The 19,715-nt window shown below is 39.0% G+C and overlaps 1 protein-coding gene across 5 annotated transcripts in view; it reads right to left on the reverse strand.

Moving 5' to 3' along the window:
* Window positions 1–15,385, reverse strand: part of LOC140465848 (acid-sensing ion channel 2-like) — a 1,252,445-nt gene extending 1,237,060 nt beyond the window's left edge. For 2 of the 5 annotated variants that reach the window (XR_011955168.1, XR_011955167.1), the window contains exon 1: window positions 14,227–15,385. Coding sequence is in view for 3 of the 5 variants with exons in the window: in XM_072561692.1 (XP_072417793.1) it covers window positions 14,227–14,787 (561 nt within the window). In the remaining 2 variants the exon portion in view is untranslated. The remainder of the gene's footprint in view (window positions 1–14,226) is intronic. The other 3 variants (XM_072561692.1, XM_072561693.1, XM_072561691.1) reach the window with 2 other exon arrangements.
* Between the last annotated feature and the right edge of the window lie 4,330 nt (window positions 15,386–19,715).

Raw genomic sequence — 19,715 nt, forward strand, 5'->3', positions numbered from 1 at the left:
CATGATTAGATTAGATTAGATTAGATTACTTACAGTGTGGAAACAGGCCCTTCGGCCCAACAAGTCCACAACGCCCCGCCGAAGCGCAACCCACCCATACCCCTACATCTACCCCTTACCTAACACTACGGGCAATTTTTAGCATGACCAATTCACCTGACCTGCACATCTTTGGACTGTGGGAGGAAACCAGAGCACCCGGAGGAAACCCACGCAGACACGGGGAGAACGTGCAAACTCCACACAGTTAGTCACCTGAGGCGGGAATTGAACCCGGGTCTCTGGCGCTGTGAGGCAGCAGTGCTAACCACTGTGCCACCGTGCCGTGGATAAATTATTCATATGGATCCCAGATTAAACAAAACTTTGAAAGCAAAAGAAAAATATAGAAGACCTTAAAATGTCCATATGCTTTTTATGTCAAAAGGAAAGAGTTGAGAAATGAAGCTAATTAATTGAAATCTCCATCTGGATATGCCAGGTATGACGTTGCCATAAGGATAGATTGCAGGGAAGTGGTCTTTGCTTTGCATTTTCTTACAGTAACAATTAGCTTGGAAGATATGATTAGTCAGTGGTATGTCTGCTAACAGGTAAAACAAAGTGTAGAAGCCATTAGAATTTGGGATGTTCCTGATTTGGAACCACAGAGCAGGAATAGAGAGTGTTTCTTGTGCTCAAAATGAAATGTTCTAGGGGCTCAAGGAATCTGTCTATTATGTCTAATTGAAGAATCCTCATTGAGGGAGAGTGTTCTAGAGGTCTAAATGCCAGGTTGTGAAACTGAGGAGAATTACAGTGAATTCCTAGAACTCTAGCTGGCCTACCTAGGATTGGACTCAGGAGAAGTGAAGATCAGTAATATATTGGGAAGCTCTTGTGTACGAGTGAAATAGAATAGGGCATCCTCTGTTGAGATTTTCAAGTTCAAATAACAAAGGTTTACCAAACATAGTGTTAAATCAGTAGGACCAGCTTAGTATAATTATCATACAGTGAAACCAATTTTTTTAAAAATAACCTTTTGTTCACATTTAGATTCATTGAGAGATAGTGAACAACAGAACTTTAAATCATACTGAGAAATAAAATGGAAATGACATGATCTAATGAGCCAGAATTTTCTGCAGTAGTGTGAGTCCAGTCGTTTCCAGTGTTACTTTTGCAGAAATTGTACAATAACTCTAGGCTCGGGCAGATGAGTCATTAAACACAAAAATCCAAAAGATGTTTATCTGTTGTTAGTTTTCCAAATCTGGCATCATAGTAGCTGATTCACCATTCAAATGGATTGAATACAATGATTAGATTAGATCCCCTCCAGAATGGAAACAGGCCATTCAGCCCAACAAATCCATACTGCTCTACCGAAGAGAAACCCACAGGACCCATTCCCCTACTCTATTTTTACCACTGACTAATCCACCTAACACTACGGGCAATTTAGTATGGCCAATTTACCTGACCTGCACGTCGCTGGACTGTGGGAGGAAACTGAAGCATCGGAGGAAACCAATGCAGACACAGGGAGAATGTGCCAACTCCACACAGACAGTCGTCTGAAGCTGGAATCGAACCCGGGTCCCTGGTGCTGTGAGGTAGCAGTGCTAACCACGGAGCCACTGTTTCTGTTCTTGTATACTGGTAATAGATTAAACTTACTGTAGAAAATAAAGCTGTGCTCAATAAGTATAAATACCTTCTTGAAACAACACTTAATTATTACTAAATAATGTTTCCAGATCTTAAGAATTACAGGTACAAATTCAACATCTCAGTCTTTGTTGCTAAGTGACTTTGTGATGTACAACATACTTAACCTTATGTCTTTATGCCTCTTTAAATCTATCTTTCCCTCTTTATTTCTTTTTCTGTGTCTGGTAAGTTTCATTTCCTGGTTCTGACCCATTAAACATCAGAAATAGCAACAGAAGTAAGCCATTCAGCCCCTCAAATCTGCTTCACCATTCAATATGATCATACCCTAGTCCTCAGCTCCTCTTTTGGACCAACAGTTTACAGCAATCAACTTTGCAATATTTCAAAAATTTCTCAACTTCCTCTTTAAATACTTTCAGTGATCTAGCCTCAACCATCATTTACGGTAGAGAATTCCAGGGGAAACACCTTCCTATCTAGCCAGTCAGTCCTTTCAGAATTTCATACTTTCCAGTAAGATCACCCCACATTCTTCTAAATTTCAATGAATAAACACCCGATCTGCTTAGCTGTTCCTGATAAGTCACCCTCTCTATCCTGAGATCTACCTAGTGAATATCATTTAAGCTGCCTCCAATGCCATTATATTAATTCTTAAATATGGGAACCAAAACTCTGTGCAGGGAGCCTCAACAATACTCTCTACAGTGAAAACAAGAGTTCCCTATTTTTAAACTCCAACCCCATAGTAGTATAGACCAAAATTTCATTTGCTTTCCTAATTACTTGTTGCATACACGCTAACTTTTTGTGTTTTGTGTCCAAGAGTACACAAATCCCTCTGTGTTGCATTTGTTTGAGTCTCTGTCCACCTAAATAGCAGTCTGCCTACATTTAACTCCATCTGCCAAGTTTTTACCCTTGCACTTGGCCTAAATAAATTCCCTTGCAGATTTCCTTGGTCCTCAAATCAGCATACCCTCCCATCAATTTATATATTGCAAGTTGGAAACATTACACTCTGGCCCTCTGCCAAGTCATGAATAAAAATAGTAAATAATTGAGGGTTTCGGGTTGATCCTTGTGGTACTCCACTAGTTCTACATTTTCAACCTGAAAAAGACCTATTAATCTCAAATATTTATTTCAGTGTGTTAACCAATCCTCAATTTATGCTAATACACTACCCCCAGTACCACAAGCTTCTACCTAGAGTAATAACCATTTGTATGGCACTCTGCGCCAAAGTTCCTCAAGCAACTGACACTTGCTATAGATGTGGTCACTGTGAATCTCATCAACGTCCACCAATTCCCACATACTAGAGCTACAACACACCACCTGGCCTTCAATCTCTATTCTATTTATTTATTTAATTAATTAATTGAATGTGATATATTTTAAAAGTGAAGTTCCTTACTGTACTCTTCAGTTGCAGAACTGTATTCTTACTTAAATCTTTTGGCCAATCAAAAGAGGCATAGTAGAAATACTCAACAATCACTTCCCTGTTTTCCTGCTACATCACACAGTTCTTTCACAATTAGAAACAGGCTGAAGGGACTCTCTTATGTCATTTATTGTCTCCTGCCTTCACACTCAGGTCTGCTCTCCTCTTTATGAAACTGCTGTCCCCAGTAGTGTTTTTAATTTTAAAAATATACTTTATTCATAAGAAAAATCTTTATATATATACATAGTGAAAAATGCAGTTTGGTTCTGTACCATGGCACAAGAAACAGAAATATTGGAGTTTGACACTATCCAATAAACCAAAGACATTGTTTATATATACAGAACTATACTTTCATGCATTTGAAACACTGGGAGTGTCCAATAACTGAACAGACTCCCATTTAACTTCAGCATTTCAAAACCATAGGTGCTCTTTTCTCTCATTCTTTTAAGAGCTGTTGATGGTCTCTGTATCTTCTTCTCTTCTACTCATTTAGATGCTGGTGACTGTCTCCAGGCCCTCCTCTCTCCCAAGACATGCTCTGCGCTGTTGCGCTGTACGTACCCTCTGCTATTTACTTCACTATCTTGTGTTTTGATCATTAAGGTGATGTATTGTTACTTGCTCTGTAAAGGGCAATGTGCTATTTCTTTCACTTATTCACAACAAATTGCAGTTTTCATGAAAAGTAAACAGGCAAGGGCAAAGGTCTAAACACCAGGTGACGCTTGTTCACCATTTACAATCTGTTCTCGCTGGAAGAAACAGCAAAACCATTCACCCATCAAGAACGATGCCATGGAGTTCTGCTGGTATTAACATGTATATTAAGCTTTAAGCACTATTCATCAGACGTCAAGTGGCGAATATATAAATTGTCACACTTTTTACAAAAAGCTACATAAAAGGAAAAAGAAAAGCACAAAAATGTGTTGCATCACAAAATAAAATGAGAGTGATTTCCGAGTGCTAGTTGACTCATGCATCCTCCAAGAGTAATTAACCTCTAATAACCTGAGGAGAGAACAACTATACACTGTCAGCAGAATGGTGTATTATACGTCATGGTGCTTCCATTAGTTTGAAACAGCATGTTATTTGGTTTATTCGAGAATATAATAAATGAAAGGAGGACCAGGAGCAGGCTTAAGCAAAGTCACAGGAGGTCTATTTAAATTCTTACATCCAATTATTTCTGCTCTGAATGTAGATATCAGAATGGTTAATTCCTGTTTGTGATGAAGTAAACCTGTTAACCCAATTACCTGTTAATAATAGAAATGTCTGCATTCATTTTAATAGCCAGTTATTGCTTTTTAAAAAGCCTTTGACTCGTATAAACAGTTGAGCTATTCACAGAACAGTTAAGCTTTGTCCATCAGCATTCAGGATATCAGTGAGCCCATAACTCTTTGAGCCTGGCAACAAGTTTGTCTGAGCCACTTATTAATTCCTATACTGTTTCAAGGTTTAAACTGAATCTGCACTATACTGCACAAAGTTAAGAACATAAGCTATTTATCCTGAAGTGTATTTCACAAGACTGCAAAACAGTTTAAGGCTTCTGTTTTATGGCAAATGATATTGCAGCACTCGAACCTCATTCTGCACATGAAGAATGTTCATGTGCTAACTTTCAATTCCATCAATAGGTCATGAACTGTTCTAAATGCTCAGGAAACATTTCCATTTGACTTAATTCTACCTTTTTGGTTGCAGTCCTACTTAATTTATTCAACTTACATTTAAGTAGAGTGACTCCATCTTCATAATATATTTCACAAGCTTGCGGAAAAGATCAGCTGAGATCTATAATAAACACATTTCTTTTTTTTTATGATAACACTACCAAATGCAATCACACTTTGATCTCAATCTTAACCAGAACAGCGAGAGTGCATCAGTGTAGGTTAAATGAGACCAGCCCCCATAAACTACTTTGGTCATAGCCTAATTGTTCCCCATGTTAGCAGTTCACGCAGTTGTACTCCTCAGATGGCTCGCCAACAACAGGCATAGAGCTTGTGTTTTTTATCCCAATGTAACAACTAATCCACCCAGTTGTCAGACTCAGTACTGAACCACAGAATCGCAAAAATGTCATAGCACGGAAAAAGGCCATTCAGCCCATTATGTCCACGTCAGCTGATAAAAGAAGCTGCCAATTTTAATTCCACTTACTGGTACCTGGTTCATTGCCTTTTGCAGGTTATAATGCTTCAGATAGTACATCCAGATTCCTTTTGAGTGAGCTTAAGGTTTCCACCTGAATCATCAAACTGTGCATCAAATCCCAGACATCCAATACCCTCTGGGACAAAGCGTTCCTCATATTCCCACTAATTCTTCGACTGATCACCTTAAATTATAGAATCCCTATAGTGTGGAAGCATGTCAGTCGGTCCATTGGGTCCACATCAACCCTCCAAGAACGCCGCCCTATTCCTCTAACCCTGCATTTCACATGGCTAATCCACCTAGTCTGCACATCCCTGGACTCTATGGGCAATTTAGCATGGCCGGTACTCATAACCTGAACGTTTTTGGGCTGTGGGAGGAAACCAGAGAATCTGGAGAAAACCCACACAGACACGGGAAGAATGTGCAAACTCCACACAGACAGTCACCCAAGACTGGAATTGAAACTGTCTCTGGCACTATGAGGCAGCAATGCTAATCACTGCGCTATCATACTACCCTATCTGTGGCAACTTGTGTATGACCTCTCCACAAGGAGAAACAGGTCTTCACTGTCAATTCTATCCAAGCCTCTCATTAATTTGTACACCTCACAATTCAGCCTCCTTTGTTCTAAGGAAAACAACCCTAGCCTATTTAATCTTTGCTCAAAGTTGCAGTTTTCAAGACCTGGCAACATTATTGTAAATTGCCTCTGTTCTCTCTTTAGAACTTCCTTCCTGTCATGAGGTGACCTGAACTGTGATACAACAGTCCAAGTTTGGCCTTCCTTCATATAACTGTGATCGATTCCTTAACCAATAATATTGCATCCCCATCTTTTCTATCCTGTCTGAAAACTGTCTATCCATGGAAGTTGAGCCGCCATCCTTGCCCTTCTTTAAGCCAAGTCCATCATAGCAATGACGTCAAAGCTGCCATGTCTCTATCTATGCCCATAGATCATTTGCTTTATTTACCATATTCCTTGTGCTTGTATGTACTTTTTTTTCATATTTGCATCTTTTATGTTTCACAGTCACTACGTTTATGCCTCCTGCACTCTGCTTTGAATTTGCCTTCAAGTTTCCATCATCAATCTCGTTTAAATCCTCCTGGCCAGGCCTAGCATATCTCCCTGCAAGTCTATTTATCCCAGTGAGGTTCATGTGTAGACTATCATACCTTCCCTACACTTGTTCCAATGGCCCAGACATCAGACATCTACCCTCCTACACCAGCTTTCCAACCAAATGTTCAATAGCTCAATTCTCCTATGTTTTTGCTCATTAGTATGCTGGATTAGGAATAATCCTGAGACTAAAGCTTTGAAAGTATTATTTTTAAATCTCCTATGTAGTTTCTTGAATTCTGCTTTCAGGATTTATCCCAATTCCTACCCAAACCATTGATATAAACATGGACCACAAACTCTAGCTGATCCTCCTTTCTCAGAAAAGTACATTGTAGTCTCTCCATAACATCCTTTATCCAGACACCAAGGAGGCACCATATCATCCTGGTGTTATGGCCAAAGAAGTGTCTGTCTTATCTCTGACTATAGAATTCCCTATCACTATTGATTTTCCATCTTTCTCCCCATACTTCCATACAGCTGAACCAAGTCTCCTACTTGGCTTTGGCTGAACTCTCCTGAAGAACCATTTCCCTCACCTGCATCCAAAATGGAATATCAAATAGAAAGTCAGGGGATTTCTGGACCATCTGCCTGACTTTCTTCGACTGCAGAGTGGTGATCCATTTCCATGCTTTCTATATGCTTCCAATATGTGAACATCTACCTAAGTATGCTATCCCCATCATCTTCTGCCTTGCAGGTGCAAAACAGTGGCCCCAAATATCATTCAAGTTTCAAAACCTAGACCTCAAGCTTGTGTAGTGACACTGCAGATGTGCTTGTCTGGAACTCGTGACTTTTCCATGATTTCATACATCTCGATGATGTGCACTCCACTTGGCCAAGCTGACCTGCCAGCCTGTAACTTTAAAAATAATTTAGTATAATTAAAACAGAGCAATCAACTTCTTCTCCTGCACAGTTATAACAGCCAAATATAGGAGACTGAAAACCATATAATATGAAAGGAGTACTTCCTCCCCTCACCAAGCTCCCTTTAACTCATCAAACTCTCATGTTACCCCCTATGTTACCAAGGCAGCAGTCATTGTAAATAAATGCAGTACTGAGGGAGGTCTCTATTTATACTTTCTGAAAACAATTGATTCTAGTTTCAAAAACACTGGACTAAACCGACACTCATTAACTAACTATAGTTTATCTAAGAAGTTTTAAAGCCCTGGATTAAAATTGTAATATTTGAGAAATTAACTTAAAATGTGTTATTTAGTTATGTGCTAAATTTAAGTGAAAACTAGACTTTTGATTCATAAAATTATGACTTCAGACACTCACACTCACCAGCTTCCATTGCCAACTCACTGAGCATTGTGATGAAGTTTCCTTTCCCATAATGTAGATGTAACAACAGGTTCATGAAGTTTGTGTTGTGGGGTGGAGTGATTCATTGTGTAGCTGCAAGGACTAGACAAAATAATCATCTGCAGATTGAAGTGACTAACAACATGACAGATGTTCAGCAAACTGATTCCTGTTTGCCTGCACTGCAGACCAATTAAAGACACCAATCTGAGCCTAGTGTACATTCAAGCCAATTTGTATTTTCATGGTTATAGGTATTGGAGTTACGCTTACTAACAAATTGTGGTATTTTTCAGCCATTTCTGTTTCATCTTCAAGTCAGTGAGACTGGAAGACGGTAGACTCATTTCTCTTCAATGATTCTGCTGTAGTCTGGGGACACTTTAACAGAATCTATACTTATATGCTCACATAACATACAGATATTGATCTATGCTAGCAAAGTGTCATTGCCATGAGATCTCACTTCAGCTCTATTGCTAAGTCTTGTAACATCATATCATCATTACGTCATGAGTTCATTGACATTAAAACATGAGACCACAATTTCAAAGCAACTGTCAGCTTCACTGATAAGTGCATGATAAGTTTGTAAGCTTTCTGACAACATTATACCATCAAAGCTTGATCTGAAAGTTAAATCTTAAGGATCTATTTGTTTATGTTGAACACATGGGGCTACAGATACAGAAAGAAATGCTGCTGTTACGGTATTGTTCAATCTTTCAGTATGCCAAGCTCCACCAGTACCACAGAACAAGAAGCAAGTTTAAAATCTCCAACTGTCCAACTGTTACTCTGACTGCAACAACATGCTATAGACGTTAATCAGCAATCTAGAGTTCTTTTGCCACTTGTACATTGCTGTACATTTCATTTTGCAATTAAAGAAATATGCTAGTATAAATCATATACTTGAATAAATAACCAGTCATGTCCAAGTCTTTAAAAAAAGGCCTATTGATACCCCAGAGAGCATAGTACCCTCACATTTCAATACAGAATAATGGAAGCCAATAATATAAACATCAGAGTACAGGAACTTCACTTTGAAGATGCAATTCCTCTGGGTAAACTCTTCAACATGTACCATATTTCAAAAGAGATGGTTCAGATTAGTTATTTATATATAGTTAATGAATGCTGTTTGCAGATGCCAAAATATTATATGCATGTACTTCCATAAAATAATAAATATTTAAATGTTGAAATTGGGACATACATCTGAATTTTCAATACAAATACAACTTGCCAGTACATAGTACCTTTAATGTAACATGATGGCCTAAATATTTCACAAAGGGCACAATTAATAAATAATGAACCATAGAAGCTATCAGGACTGATGACCAAAACCTTGGTCAAAGACATAGGTTTTCAAGAATAACTTAAAATAGGAGAGAGGGAAACAGAAGTTTGAGTGTAGAATTTCAGAGGTTATGGACCAGGTCAGCTGAAAACACAGCTATCTAAGGTGGTTAAACTCAAGGATGCTTAATTTGCAAGAAACAGTGGAGCACAGTGATCTGAATTGTTTGTAGAGGTGGAGAAGATGACAGACTTATGGAAAATTCAAGGCCATGGCTTTGAAAATAGAAGCATTATTGGAGTGGAAGCCACAGGACAACACCAAGGAAAAGAGTCCTGTCTGAATGAGATGTGAATTGAGTTAGGGATGTGCTTAAAAATAGAAGTGGGACATTGGGAGACTGGGAGGCCAGTCAGCAGAGTGTTAGAATAGTCAAGCCTAGAGGTCAAAAGACAAGGTTGAGGGTTGAAGCAGGCAGTGTTATGGAGATGAATGAGCAGATGTAGTGATTGAATTGGTCGATTGGAAACTCACCTGAGGGTCAAACATAAATCAAACATTGCAGAAGGTCAGTATCTGTTATATAAGGCAGTTAGTCTGAAAGAGTTAACCCTGAAAGTTTAAAAGAGGTCTGCCCACTAATATATAAATGATTATCTCTGGGAGAGACTGGTCAGTCTTTCTAGTTTGTTGTGAGTTGTTAGTTAATTGTGAAACGTACAGCCATTTAGCTTAGACCGATCTGTCATTTCCTTGAAGATAACAATATCTCTTAAGTAGTATTAAATACAGTTAACCAGTTCTTATGCAAATAGAATCTTTTATCTTAGTACAATGAATCCATGTTTAATTTTGCCCCATTTAAGATTTTTTTTCACTTTAACGTCATTAAGTTACTAGGAGCTGAAATCTCATTAACTGTCAAAAGATTTGCTTTAACATTGTTTATTATTATACTCACCATGATTACATCAGAATAATGCCAATCTCACTCTCGTTCAGACTTTCCACAGCCCGTGGTGTTTTTTGTGGAGGTGGTAGGCATGGAGTGGATGCCATAGCACTTCTTACTGCTACCTCTAGGATCTGCTTCAGTCACCATACCATGGGAATACTCCTTCAGGCTGCCACTCCTTGAGCAACCTCTCCCTCCTCCTGGTTGGCACAGTGTCAGTCATTGCTGAGCTCAGTTGCTTCTCCTCCCCTCCCTCACAGGTGGTTGCTTGGGTTCCCGCAGTAGATCAAGGCTCACAACTAGTAGAGCAGTGTGGGGGGGTTTGTCCAGGGTGGAAGAAAGGCAGTGGATAGTTAGCCTGATGAAGTTTGCTATCGAAGTGTCCCACACTTCCAGCTACCCCTTACCTCAGGGTGTGATGACATGTGTAGGAATGGGGTCTGCCAAGCTTGGCTAGCAGTGTGTGTGTGTGTGTGTGTGTGTGTGTGTGTGTGTGTATGGTGGTTATGTGGGAGATATGTGTGTGAATGTGTGTATGATCTGTGTGTGTGTATATACATATGGGTTTGTATGTGTGTGTATATGTGTGTGGAGGGGTTGCGTGTGTCTATGTGTGTATGTATGTGTGTGTGGTTGAGTGTATGTGTGGTTGTGTGTGTATATGTGTGGTTGTGTGTGTATGGTTGTGTGGGTATACGTGGTTGCATGGATGAGGTTTCATGTATATGGTGTGTGGGTATAGTTGTGTGGGTGGGTACATGTGTGTAAAAGGAACAGTGGGCTCTGTGGCCAGCTGCGAGGGGTAGTACTGTTGTGTCCATGTGGATCCTGGGGTAGGGGTGGGGGGAGACTCTTGCGGATGGCAGATTTGAAATACTGATGAGTAGTGGTCAAGGGTTGATGGCGGCTCCAGCAGTGTGGAGGAAAGAGATCTGGGGCCTGGAGAATGGGCTGCATACCTCGGGCTACAGTGTGGCACAGTGAGAGACCATGGGTAGAAACCAGCAATAGCCACAACAAGTAGCCTGGAGCCCAATGAGCATGGCGACTTGGCACAACCCCCGAGCAATGAGGCATTGGGTTTCACTCTCAGAGGGACAACTACAAGAGATTCAGAAAGTACAACATTACATTTTTGGTTTTTTTTAGATTTGTTTTATTTTAAGTTGTTTAATTTACCAATTTAGGAATTTAGCCATTTGAAGCACTGTGTTTTGGCCTAGTGCGTACAGGTATAATGTTTGATTTCCAGCTTATGGAACCTAACTCCAGTTTTAACAGTGATTCCTATGGAAATCCATGCTCCACTTAAAGTTGTTTCACTTAAAGTCACATCTTTCAGGAACACAACCACAACTAAACGTATCTCATGAATTATGCAATAAACTCCTGCTTGTACATAAAATACCCATGTTTTTGCCAGAGACTTATTAGTGGTTAATCCTCCTCTACTTAATATTTATAACTCCCACAGATCTGTAGTAGAATAGTAAGTGGAACAAAGCTATCCAAATGAGGTCCTATTACAACATGTGTCAGCTGCAGGCATCTCATGAAACAGACTTGATTTCAGATTGCTCATAGGAATGAAATTGGTTTGCCTGGGAAAGAATCTTATGGCAGGATCAAAGAGAATGGATGTGGTACTCTCAATATTCAGTTGCTTGTCCAATATTGGGTGTTAGAGAAACAGTATAACAAATCAGATCCATATACCAAGATAAGAGAAAAGAAAAATATATCCAATATAAGCACCTCACAACCATTTCCAAAGGACAATACAAGGCAAACCTATATCAGATCCTCGATGGTCATTTGTACTGACTGGTACTTGTAGGGGAACTGTCAATACGTATCATTAATTACAGCAGAACTGCATTCATATGAAAATATCTTAGAGTTATCAGTATGATTGTTAGAATCAACTATTCTTGGCTTCAGCCCTCAAGGTCAACTATTTCCTTATCACTTTTCTGCAGTCAATACTGCAAAAAGTAGTTAGACATCCAGAAACTCTTCAACTTTGAAAGCAAGTTTCAATTCAAACTAAACACCATTCAAAATAAAAGATGGAGTGGACTCCCAGAGTGAAAATAATCCATTCAAAAGCTTCTACAAGGCCACAAGTTTTTCCAAGAATTGATACTATTTTTTTCCATTGACCTAGTCACACAATGGGATTTGGGCTCAGTTCAACCCTGGTTTCGAAATCATTTTTTTTGTCAAGTTTGGTCTGTTTCAGACTGAAGCTTTCACTTGTGTAAGAATTCAATCTTTAGCTAATCTTGACTCCTTGCAGATTTTTTTCGGTTTATTTTGGAGTGTTAATGCTTTGGAGTGCTAATAGTTTAATGTAGTATGGACTGCAGCTGAAGTCTCTTTCAGAACATGGATGTGACTGTGGTTCAAGTCTGGCGGAGATTTCAGTTCAGCGGTCATTAATTCTCAATGGTCTCTTTTGTACCACATCCAAGAGACCCGAAGGAGAATCAGGAAAAGGTTCCACATGATGCATTCAGATTTCTGGAGTTTGCTTCCTCAATAACTTGTACAAAATCATAATCAATGACCTACAGTGGCTTTTACTCAACTCAGGAAAACTAAGTTAGCTGTACAATGTAAATGCACATGTCGTGGGGCTTAAATGAATGCACAGAAAGTATCATTAACATGCTGTCAAAAAAAGAAGATTAATGAAGAAAAGTGGCCACCTCAAGGGAAAGTAACAGTTACAAGAGGACGAATTACTGATTGTTTCAATGAACTCCTGGAACTTACTGTACGTCAAACATACACCAAGTGTCAATAAAACTTAAAAGCTTTTGCTGCTTTAATTATGTGCCCTGTTGGCAAATATTTCTGATTTTCTGGATGTTTATTTGGTGGTGATAGGTGTTTGAGTAGTGGATTGAAGTTTCATAGCTGTGTCCTTCTCTTCCAACTAATGCATCACAATGTGGGACAGCCAAAAATACAGCCACTTACATTCATATGCTGTAACCCATCATCAATCTTCACTTGCTAAAATACCTTATAGCTTATAATGATCAACCTATTGCTCTTTTCTAAGGGATGTTGAACACAATCCGGATTGCTTTAAAGTAGTACTTCAGCAAGCGCAAGCACCAAGAACTCTGAAGCCACACCACCATGTTTGAAGCTGTAGCAGGTTCCCACTATAGCAGACCCTTACCACCAGTAATGCTAGCATATCAATGATTTTTGTACATCTAGTATTTCCCTGTACATTATTTCACAGAGGCATTAAGCAGTATGAGTAACTTAAATAATTTGATTAATACATCTACAGAAAGCATAGGTGAAGGAATGTCATGTGAAGGTGTTAGGCATTTGCCTCCTGATGTCAATAACAATACCTTCTAGCTTTATATCTAGTACAGTACAAACACAATACAGTAATCATCTTTGCCATAGTTTTAATAAAACATGTAAGCACTAGACACATCAACAATATAATGACACAATATTGCCCAACATGTCATTCTGTTCTTCTGCACATAAACATGCTTGTGTATCTTGTAACAGATTGCAGTAGAAAGATGACATCCTTAGTAGAACAATTGATATACTGCTATAAATTAGACAATGACACTCCCAATTATAACATAATAGCTAGGAATATTTATGTTTACAGCTCCAAACAAAGTAACCAACAACTGTCTCAAAGGGCACACTTCTGAAATGAAAAACATCCAGTGAAAGGGTCAGACAGAAGTTCCTCACAAACCAACTATTATAAGGCTGTAGGTTTTATCACTTACATAAATTCTCACTACAGCAGTATTATTACAGAGTCTACACTAGCAGATATTTCTGAGTTAAGCCATTATTTTTCACACATTTATAGAAGCAACACTTGTGACATGACTTAATATATCCTTACTGTTGATAGCTTGATCTCATTGATAGAAGAAAGTTTTGCTTTCTTCATCCCAGATTTCTACTCAGAGCAAAGAAAAAATGCTGTATTTTGGTATCACTGTCTCCACAGTGGAAACAAATTGCTTATTAATTATTCTTAACAAGTCAATTTGGAAAATATCAAAATCCAATATGTGTCACTAATGAATCATTTCCCTCGTCCCTCTGATGAGATTTGTATTTATGTCACAGGACAACCAGGAAGGATGATGAAAATAGAATAAAGTGGAATGACTGAGATGGGCCCCAAGAAAACTTTTACTCACAGTTTTGAAGTCTTTATGAGTACATCGAACTCCCCGGAACTTACAGTACAGCATCATATCCTTGAGGCTGTGGCCAACTCGATCATAAAACTCTCGCATGTTGAACACCCTCGGTTTGTAATGTGTGAAATCAGCCTTCTCCTTAAGAGCTTTCAGCACAGTGGGATCAGCCATGTGGGGGCTCTGGATCTCTAGGTGCACATTGAGCAGTCCCAGGAGTTCACCAGCATGGTAGAGATCATTTACCGTCAGCTTTGAAAAGCGAAACTCATTCAAGTTGCAGATAGTGACAGCGGGAAAGACCAGGTTGTTTGCAGCTACCTCTTCCAGCTTGGCAACGTGCGGGTATGAAAAGTAAAATGCCACCCGCTCTGCGCACTCCACCACAAGTAGGCCCAGAGAGCCAAGAAATACCACAGTCCACATGAATCGACGCATGGTCATTGGTCCATAAACAAATATATGCCTGATTCCATGAAGGGATGAAGTGTTGGCAAAAACGTGGATACTGGAAGGCTGCAGGCTCCCCACACTGCCTGTGCTGTTCTCCTTCTCATCCATATCTTTATTTATGTTTGTATGTGTATAATTTTACCAGTCTTCCAGCTGCTTAGCGTACTTAGAGCTTCAGTTCATCATACAGTTGTTTTGGCTTTATCCTAAGAGCTCAGCTTTGGCTGGTCTGCACTGCCCCTTTTGAGTGGAAACAAAACCTTTCACAGCAGACAGAAGGAAACTCTTGCTTTTGACTTCCACAGCACCATCAAGAAACCTTCGTCTGTTTGGAAGCAGCGGGGATGGAAAGGCAGAGTGGGAGGGATAATAGATCCAACCAATCGTAATAAGGGTTCTTCAGCTGACAATATTTGTGATGAAACACTCAAACCACGAAGCAGATTGCAGTCCGTTTGCTCGTGTAAATGCTCTGTTCAGTGTCCACAGGGATGCCAGCCTTGTAGAGATGATTTATAAGAGAACAATCCCTTAATTGATTGCTTGGTTTTCCTTCTCTTATGTTGTTTATTGTTGGACTCCAACCATCCCTAGGCACTCTCCTGAAGCTGTCAGTGTGATTCAAGGCTCCTCGGGCAGTAGGAATGAATTGCTGTATGGGAGAGGAGAGAAAGAGAGAGAGAGCGCGAGAGATAGCAAACAGAAAAGGAAGGAGTGAGGAGGAGAGACAGTCTGCAAGTAAAACAGCAGCAGCAGCAGCAGCAGCAGCAGTAACAACAGCAGAAGGCTCCACAGACTCACAATGAGCACATTAGTTATACTGATACCCCAAGCTTACATGAACCTTCAGGCAAAAGCAGTACTCCGATGTGAACGAGGGAAAAAAAGGTAGAACGTTCAATTTGCATGTCTCAGAACTTTACAGACTAAGGTTTACAGAAAATAAATTCTGTAAGAAAAAACAAACTGAATAGTCAGGACTTGATGCTGACAGCAATTGACATAAGCAAGCATTCATTGATCTGTTGCATCTGGTGCTTGTCTGTATGGTGTTTCAGGCTAAATACCTCATCTGTTTGAGGGAATCACAACGCCAGCTTCCAGTGATGCTTGACTCAGGGCTTACTGACCAACAAAGGCAGGGGTAGGGAAGCCTAGATTACTTTTATGCAAAGGGGAATTTGTATATTTTTTGGATCTCATAGTCATCACATAAAGCATTAAAACAAAACCCTTCTCAAATAAACTGACGGTGTATACTTGGCCTGCATTAACCCTGATTCAGGTTTGTGCTGTTAGTTAGAAATGTTACATTAACCATTTTGGAAATAAGAACAGCTTTGATTTTGCCATTCTCCTTCCATTATGGTGAGTGATTCTGAGTGATGAATAAATGCCACAGAACTATGCCACACTGGGTTCCAGGGAGTGCTTCAGTGAACTTATTGGTTGCATTTAAAACATGGCTCTGAATCCTACTTAAATGGAATGATAATGGATTACTACTCCATAAGGAATCAGTATACACAGGGATTATTCAATTTAGATGCCACTGTTGGATTTGATATTTTTTTTATCAGGGAGACAGGACCTCAAATCTTTCCAGACATCAAATATTTTGCCTGCTTTAATTGTGATTCTTTTGGGATAAATTTTGTTTTAGAAATCAAATGAGATAAGGATAATCCTGTCATTTTATTATAATGTATTGTTCAACCTCTCATACTGTTAGAGTGATGATGTTTTATATATGTGTGTACTTATAAAATGTGCAAATTGAAAGTTCCTTTAAGGACAAATGGACTCGCTGATGTTAATGGGCACATACTAAAATCAATTACTGAATATTTTCTGGTAATAGTCCATAAATGCAGCAGATGATAACTTGCTTTCTTTTTCTGTTATACACTCAAAAAAATAGACAATAGAAATTTGCATGTGTGCCTACTTAATTTTAACAGGACCCATCTCAAAACTTCATGTATTTGATGAGGCTGGTTCTGAGGTGGAGAGGTACCAACTGCACAGGATGGAACAACCAATAACAATTATTCATATGCAGATTTAAACCAATTGTGGTTTTCTTACTGAGTGCACAGTTCTGCGGCTTGCAAGCTCAGACATTTTACACAGCTTACCATGCTTCCTAGCATCAGAGAGGACAACAGACATGCAAGGCTGCACTTATATTGCATTACCAGTCCGAGTCAAGTGAGTTATGTTGTGTGTAAAAACTTTGCTTTTTCCTGTGGCTGACGTTTTGTAATTTTAAAATAGAGAATGGATTAGAATTACCCTTCAACACACTACTGAACCAAAAGGTTGGGAGAGTAGCTTGGCATAGACCAAAAGTCATTCAACTTTAGTGCATTCTGAAACTCAGTTAGGAATTGCTCCAGTTCTTCAGAAATCCACTCTACTTCCAACACCTCACAACAACTTGTAAATATAGAACATCTTTAATTTCACAAAATACCCTATTGTCATTTCAAAAAAATGCTCCAAAACAAAATTTGGCATGAAACTACACGAGGACAACTGGCCAAATGTTTGATCAAAGAAGTGGGACAAAATTCCTGAGTTAAAGGTGGAATAATTTGAAGGTACAGCCACAAACTGTGCAGCATTTAAAACTGGGGATCCTCAAATGGCAGATTTAGATGAGTGACAATATCTCAGAGGAATGTGGGGTTGGAGGAGATTACAAAGATAGTGAGGGGCACGCTCATGGAGGGATTTGAAAACAAGGATGACAACTTGAAGTCAAGGTGTTCCTTAACTGGAAGTCAATGTTGATCAGCAATTACAGTGGTTTGGGTGGCACGGTGGCACAGTGGTTAGCACTGCAGCCTCACAGCCTCAATTCCTGCCTCAGGCGATTCTCTGCATGGAGTTTGCACATTCTCCTCATGTCTGCATGGGTTTCCTCCGAGTGCTCCGGTTTCCTCCCACAATCCAAAAATGTGCAGGTTAGGTGAATTGGCCATGCTAAATTGCCCCTAGTGTTAGGTGAAGGGGTAAATATAGGGGAATGGGTCTGGGTGGGTCGCGCTTCGGCAGGTCGGTGTGGACTTGTTGGGCTGAAGGGCCTGTTTCCACACTGTAAGTAATCTAATCTTCAGAGATGTTGAGAAAATCAGACTTGGTAGGAGCACGGACATGCAAGGAATGACCTTAAATTTAAAAAGAGTAGAATATGGAAGGATAGAAAACAGAAAAGTGAAATACAGTTTAGTAGAATGCCAAGCAGCAGTGTGTTGGAAGAGCCAAGTCTACATGTACCAAAGGCATGGATGAAGATTTCAACAGCCAATGACCTGAGGTTAGAGTGGAGTCAATTGAGGTTATGGAGGTGAAAATAGGTGTCCATGTCGATACCTTAATGATGGTGTCCACGTGATCAGAATTTAATCTCAGGGATCATCATGTAACACATACCCAGAACTATTTTACATCAACTATTTTACGTGGCAATACAACTGCATCCTAATGATTGCTATGTAATTTTGACAGCCAATATTCTTGCTGGTATTTTGAGTTTGGAATCCGATCCCAGAGAACACAGGATACACTCAAGTCCTATTTGTTTCAACCTAAGAAGAGACTGCTATTAATTGGAGCATAAAAGGAGATTATTATTCTGGGATGAAGGGGAGATATCACAGTGATCAAATTTGAGGGCTATTGGTGAACAAGTTAATTTTGTATACATGCTGGTCAGAGCAAAATTTCAACTCAAGATTCAAAATTAGACTCCAGCTTGCATTAGGGAAAGGAGAAGTTCCTCACATAGCAACAAAATAATGTGAATACCCTTGTAATCAACTGTTTTTTTTCCCAATGGTAACCAAAGGAGATATACTGCATCATTAATCAGATAGAGTATGCACTGGTGATCCGCAAGTCTAATAGCACTTAGTAACCATACATGCATAACTGAGTAGTTATCTGCATGTCTAATCAAAACAGTTAGCAATGTACATTTGCATTTCAAACATAGGACTGTTGGAACATAGGTTAACACCAAAGTACTGACAAATTCTGATTAAAGTACTGGCCTCATCCTACATAATCATTGCATTTCAAATTACAATCACCCCACAAATTGAAATTCTAATGAATATTTTTCATTAGTGAATGATTTTCCACTTAGCATATGAAGAAATAACGTTTGAACTCTGCACATGCAGAAGTGATTGACAAAACACCAGGTAACTAGGAAAGAACAATTTAACAGATGCATGTTAACTTTTCATGATTAATTCAGGAGGAATTCTATCTGGTAAACAGCTGTGTAAGCATAGTTAATGATTTTAGAAAAAAATTAAATTAAATTCTCATTATAGAAATTAAAATATAATTAAGAATTCAAAAATTAAATATTATTTCCATCCACAAAACATTTCGACATCTTTGTTCAAGGGCATGCAATATAAAATCAACCACTGGGAGGCACCTTAGCATGCTTGCACCACAGAGAGGGAGAGTATTAACATTAGAAGTTTTCTGCTCATGCAATTTTACTTATATTGAGTAAAGTCCAGTGCAAACATCCTGATAAGCCCACTGTCATATACATTGGAACAAGAATTATTTCAGGGTTTGAATCAGTTCGTGAATTCATATTTATTCAACACATGCTACTAGAAATGAAGATCTCTTGCTGCGATTGTGTTGCTGAAGTCACTTTATTACCTCAGAAAAATTATCTCCTACTTTAAGACAAATGTTGTGGCTTCAGCAGATTTTTTTTAAAAACTATCCCTGTAGCATTCTCAATTATCCAACTTTTGCTTAGTTTGGGAAAGTAATATTTCCATATGGAGTCCAAAATTACCAATTTAATTGCTAATTAGGATGTTTCTAAACAATTGCTGACACAACTCTATTCTAGACATGATAAGAGATTTTGCAAGAGTGAGTTAGGAATCAACCACAGCTGACTTAATTAATATTGGAATGCATTTTTCAATGTTAAAGTTCCACTATATTAATTATTGTTTAAATGAATAACTCATTTCATTGAGTGCCAACAT

The sequence above is a fragment of the Chiloscyllium punctatum genome, chromosome 42, assembly GCF_047496795.1.
Source record: "Chiloscyllium punctatum isolate Juve2018m chromosome 42, sChiPun1.3, whole genome shotgun sequence".
Taxonomy (NCBI): Eukaryota; Metazoa; Chordata; class Chondrichthyes; order Orectolobiformes; family Hemiscylliidae; genus Chiloscyllium; species Chiloscyllium punctatum.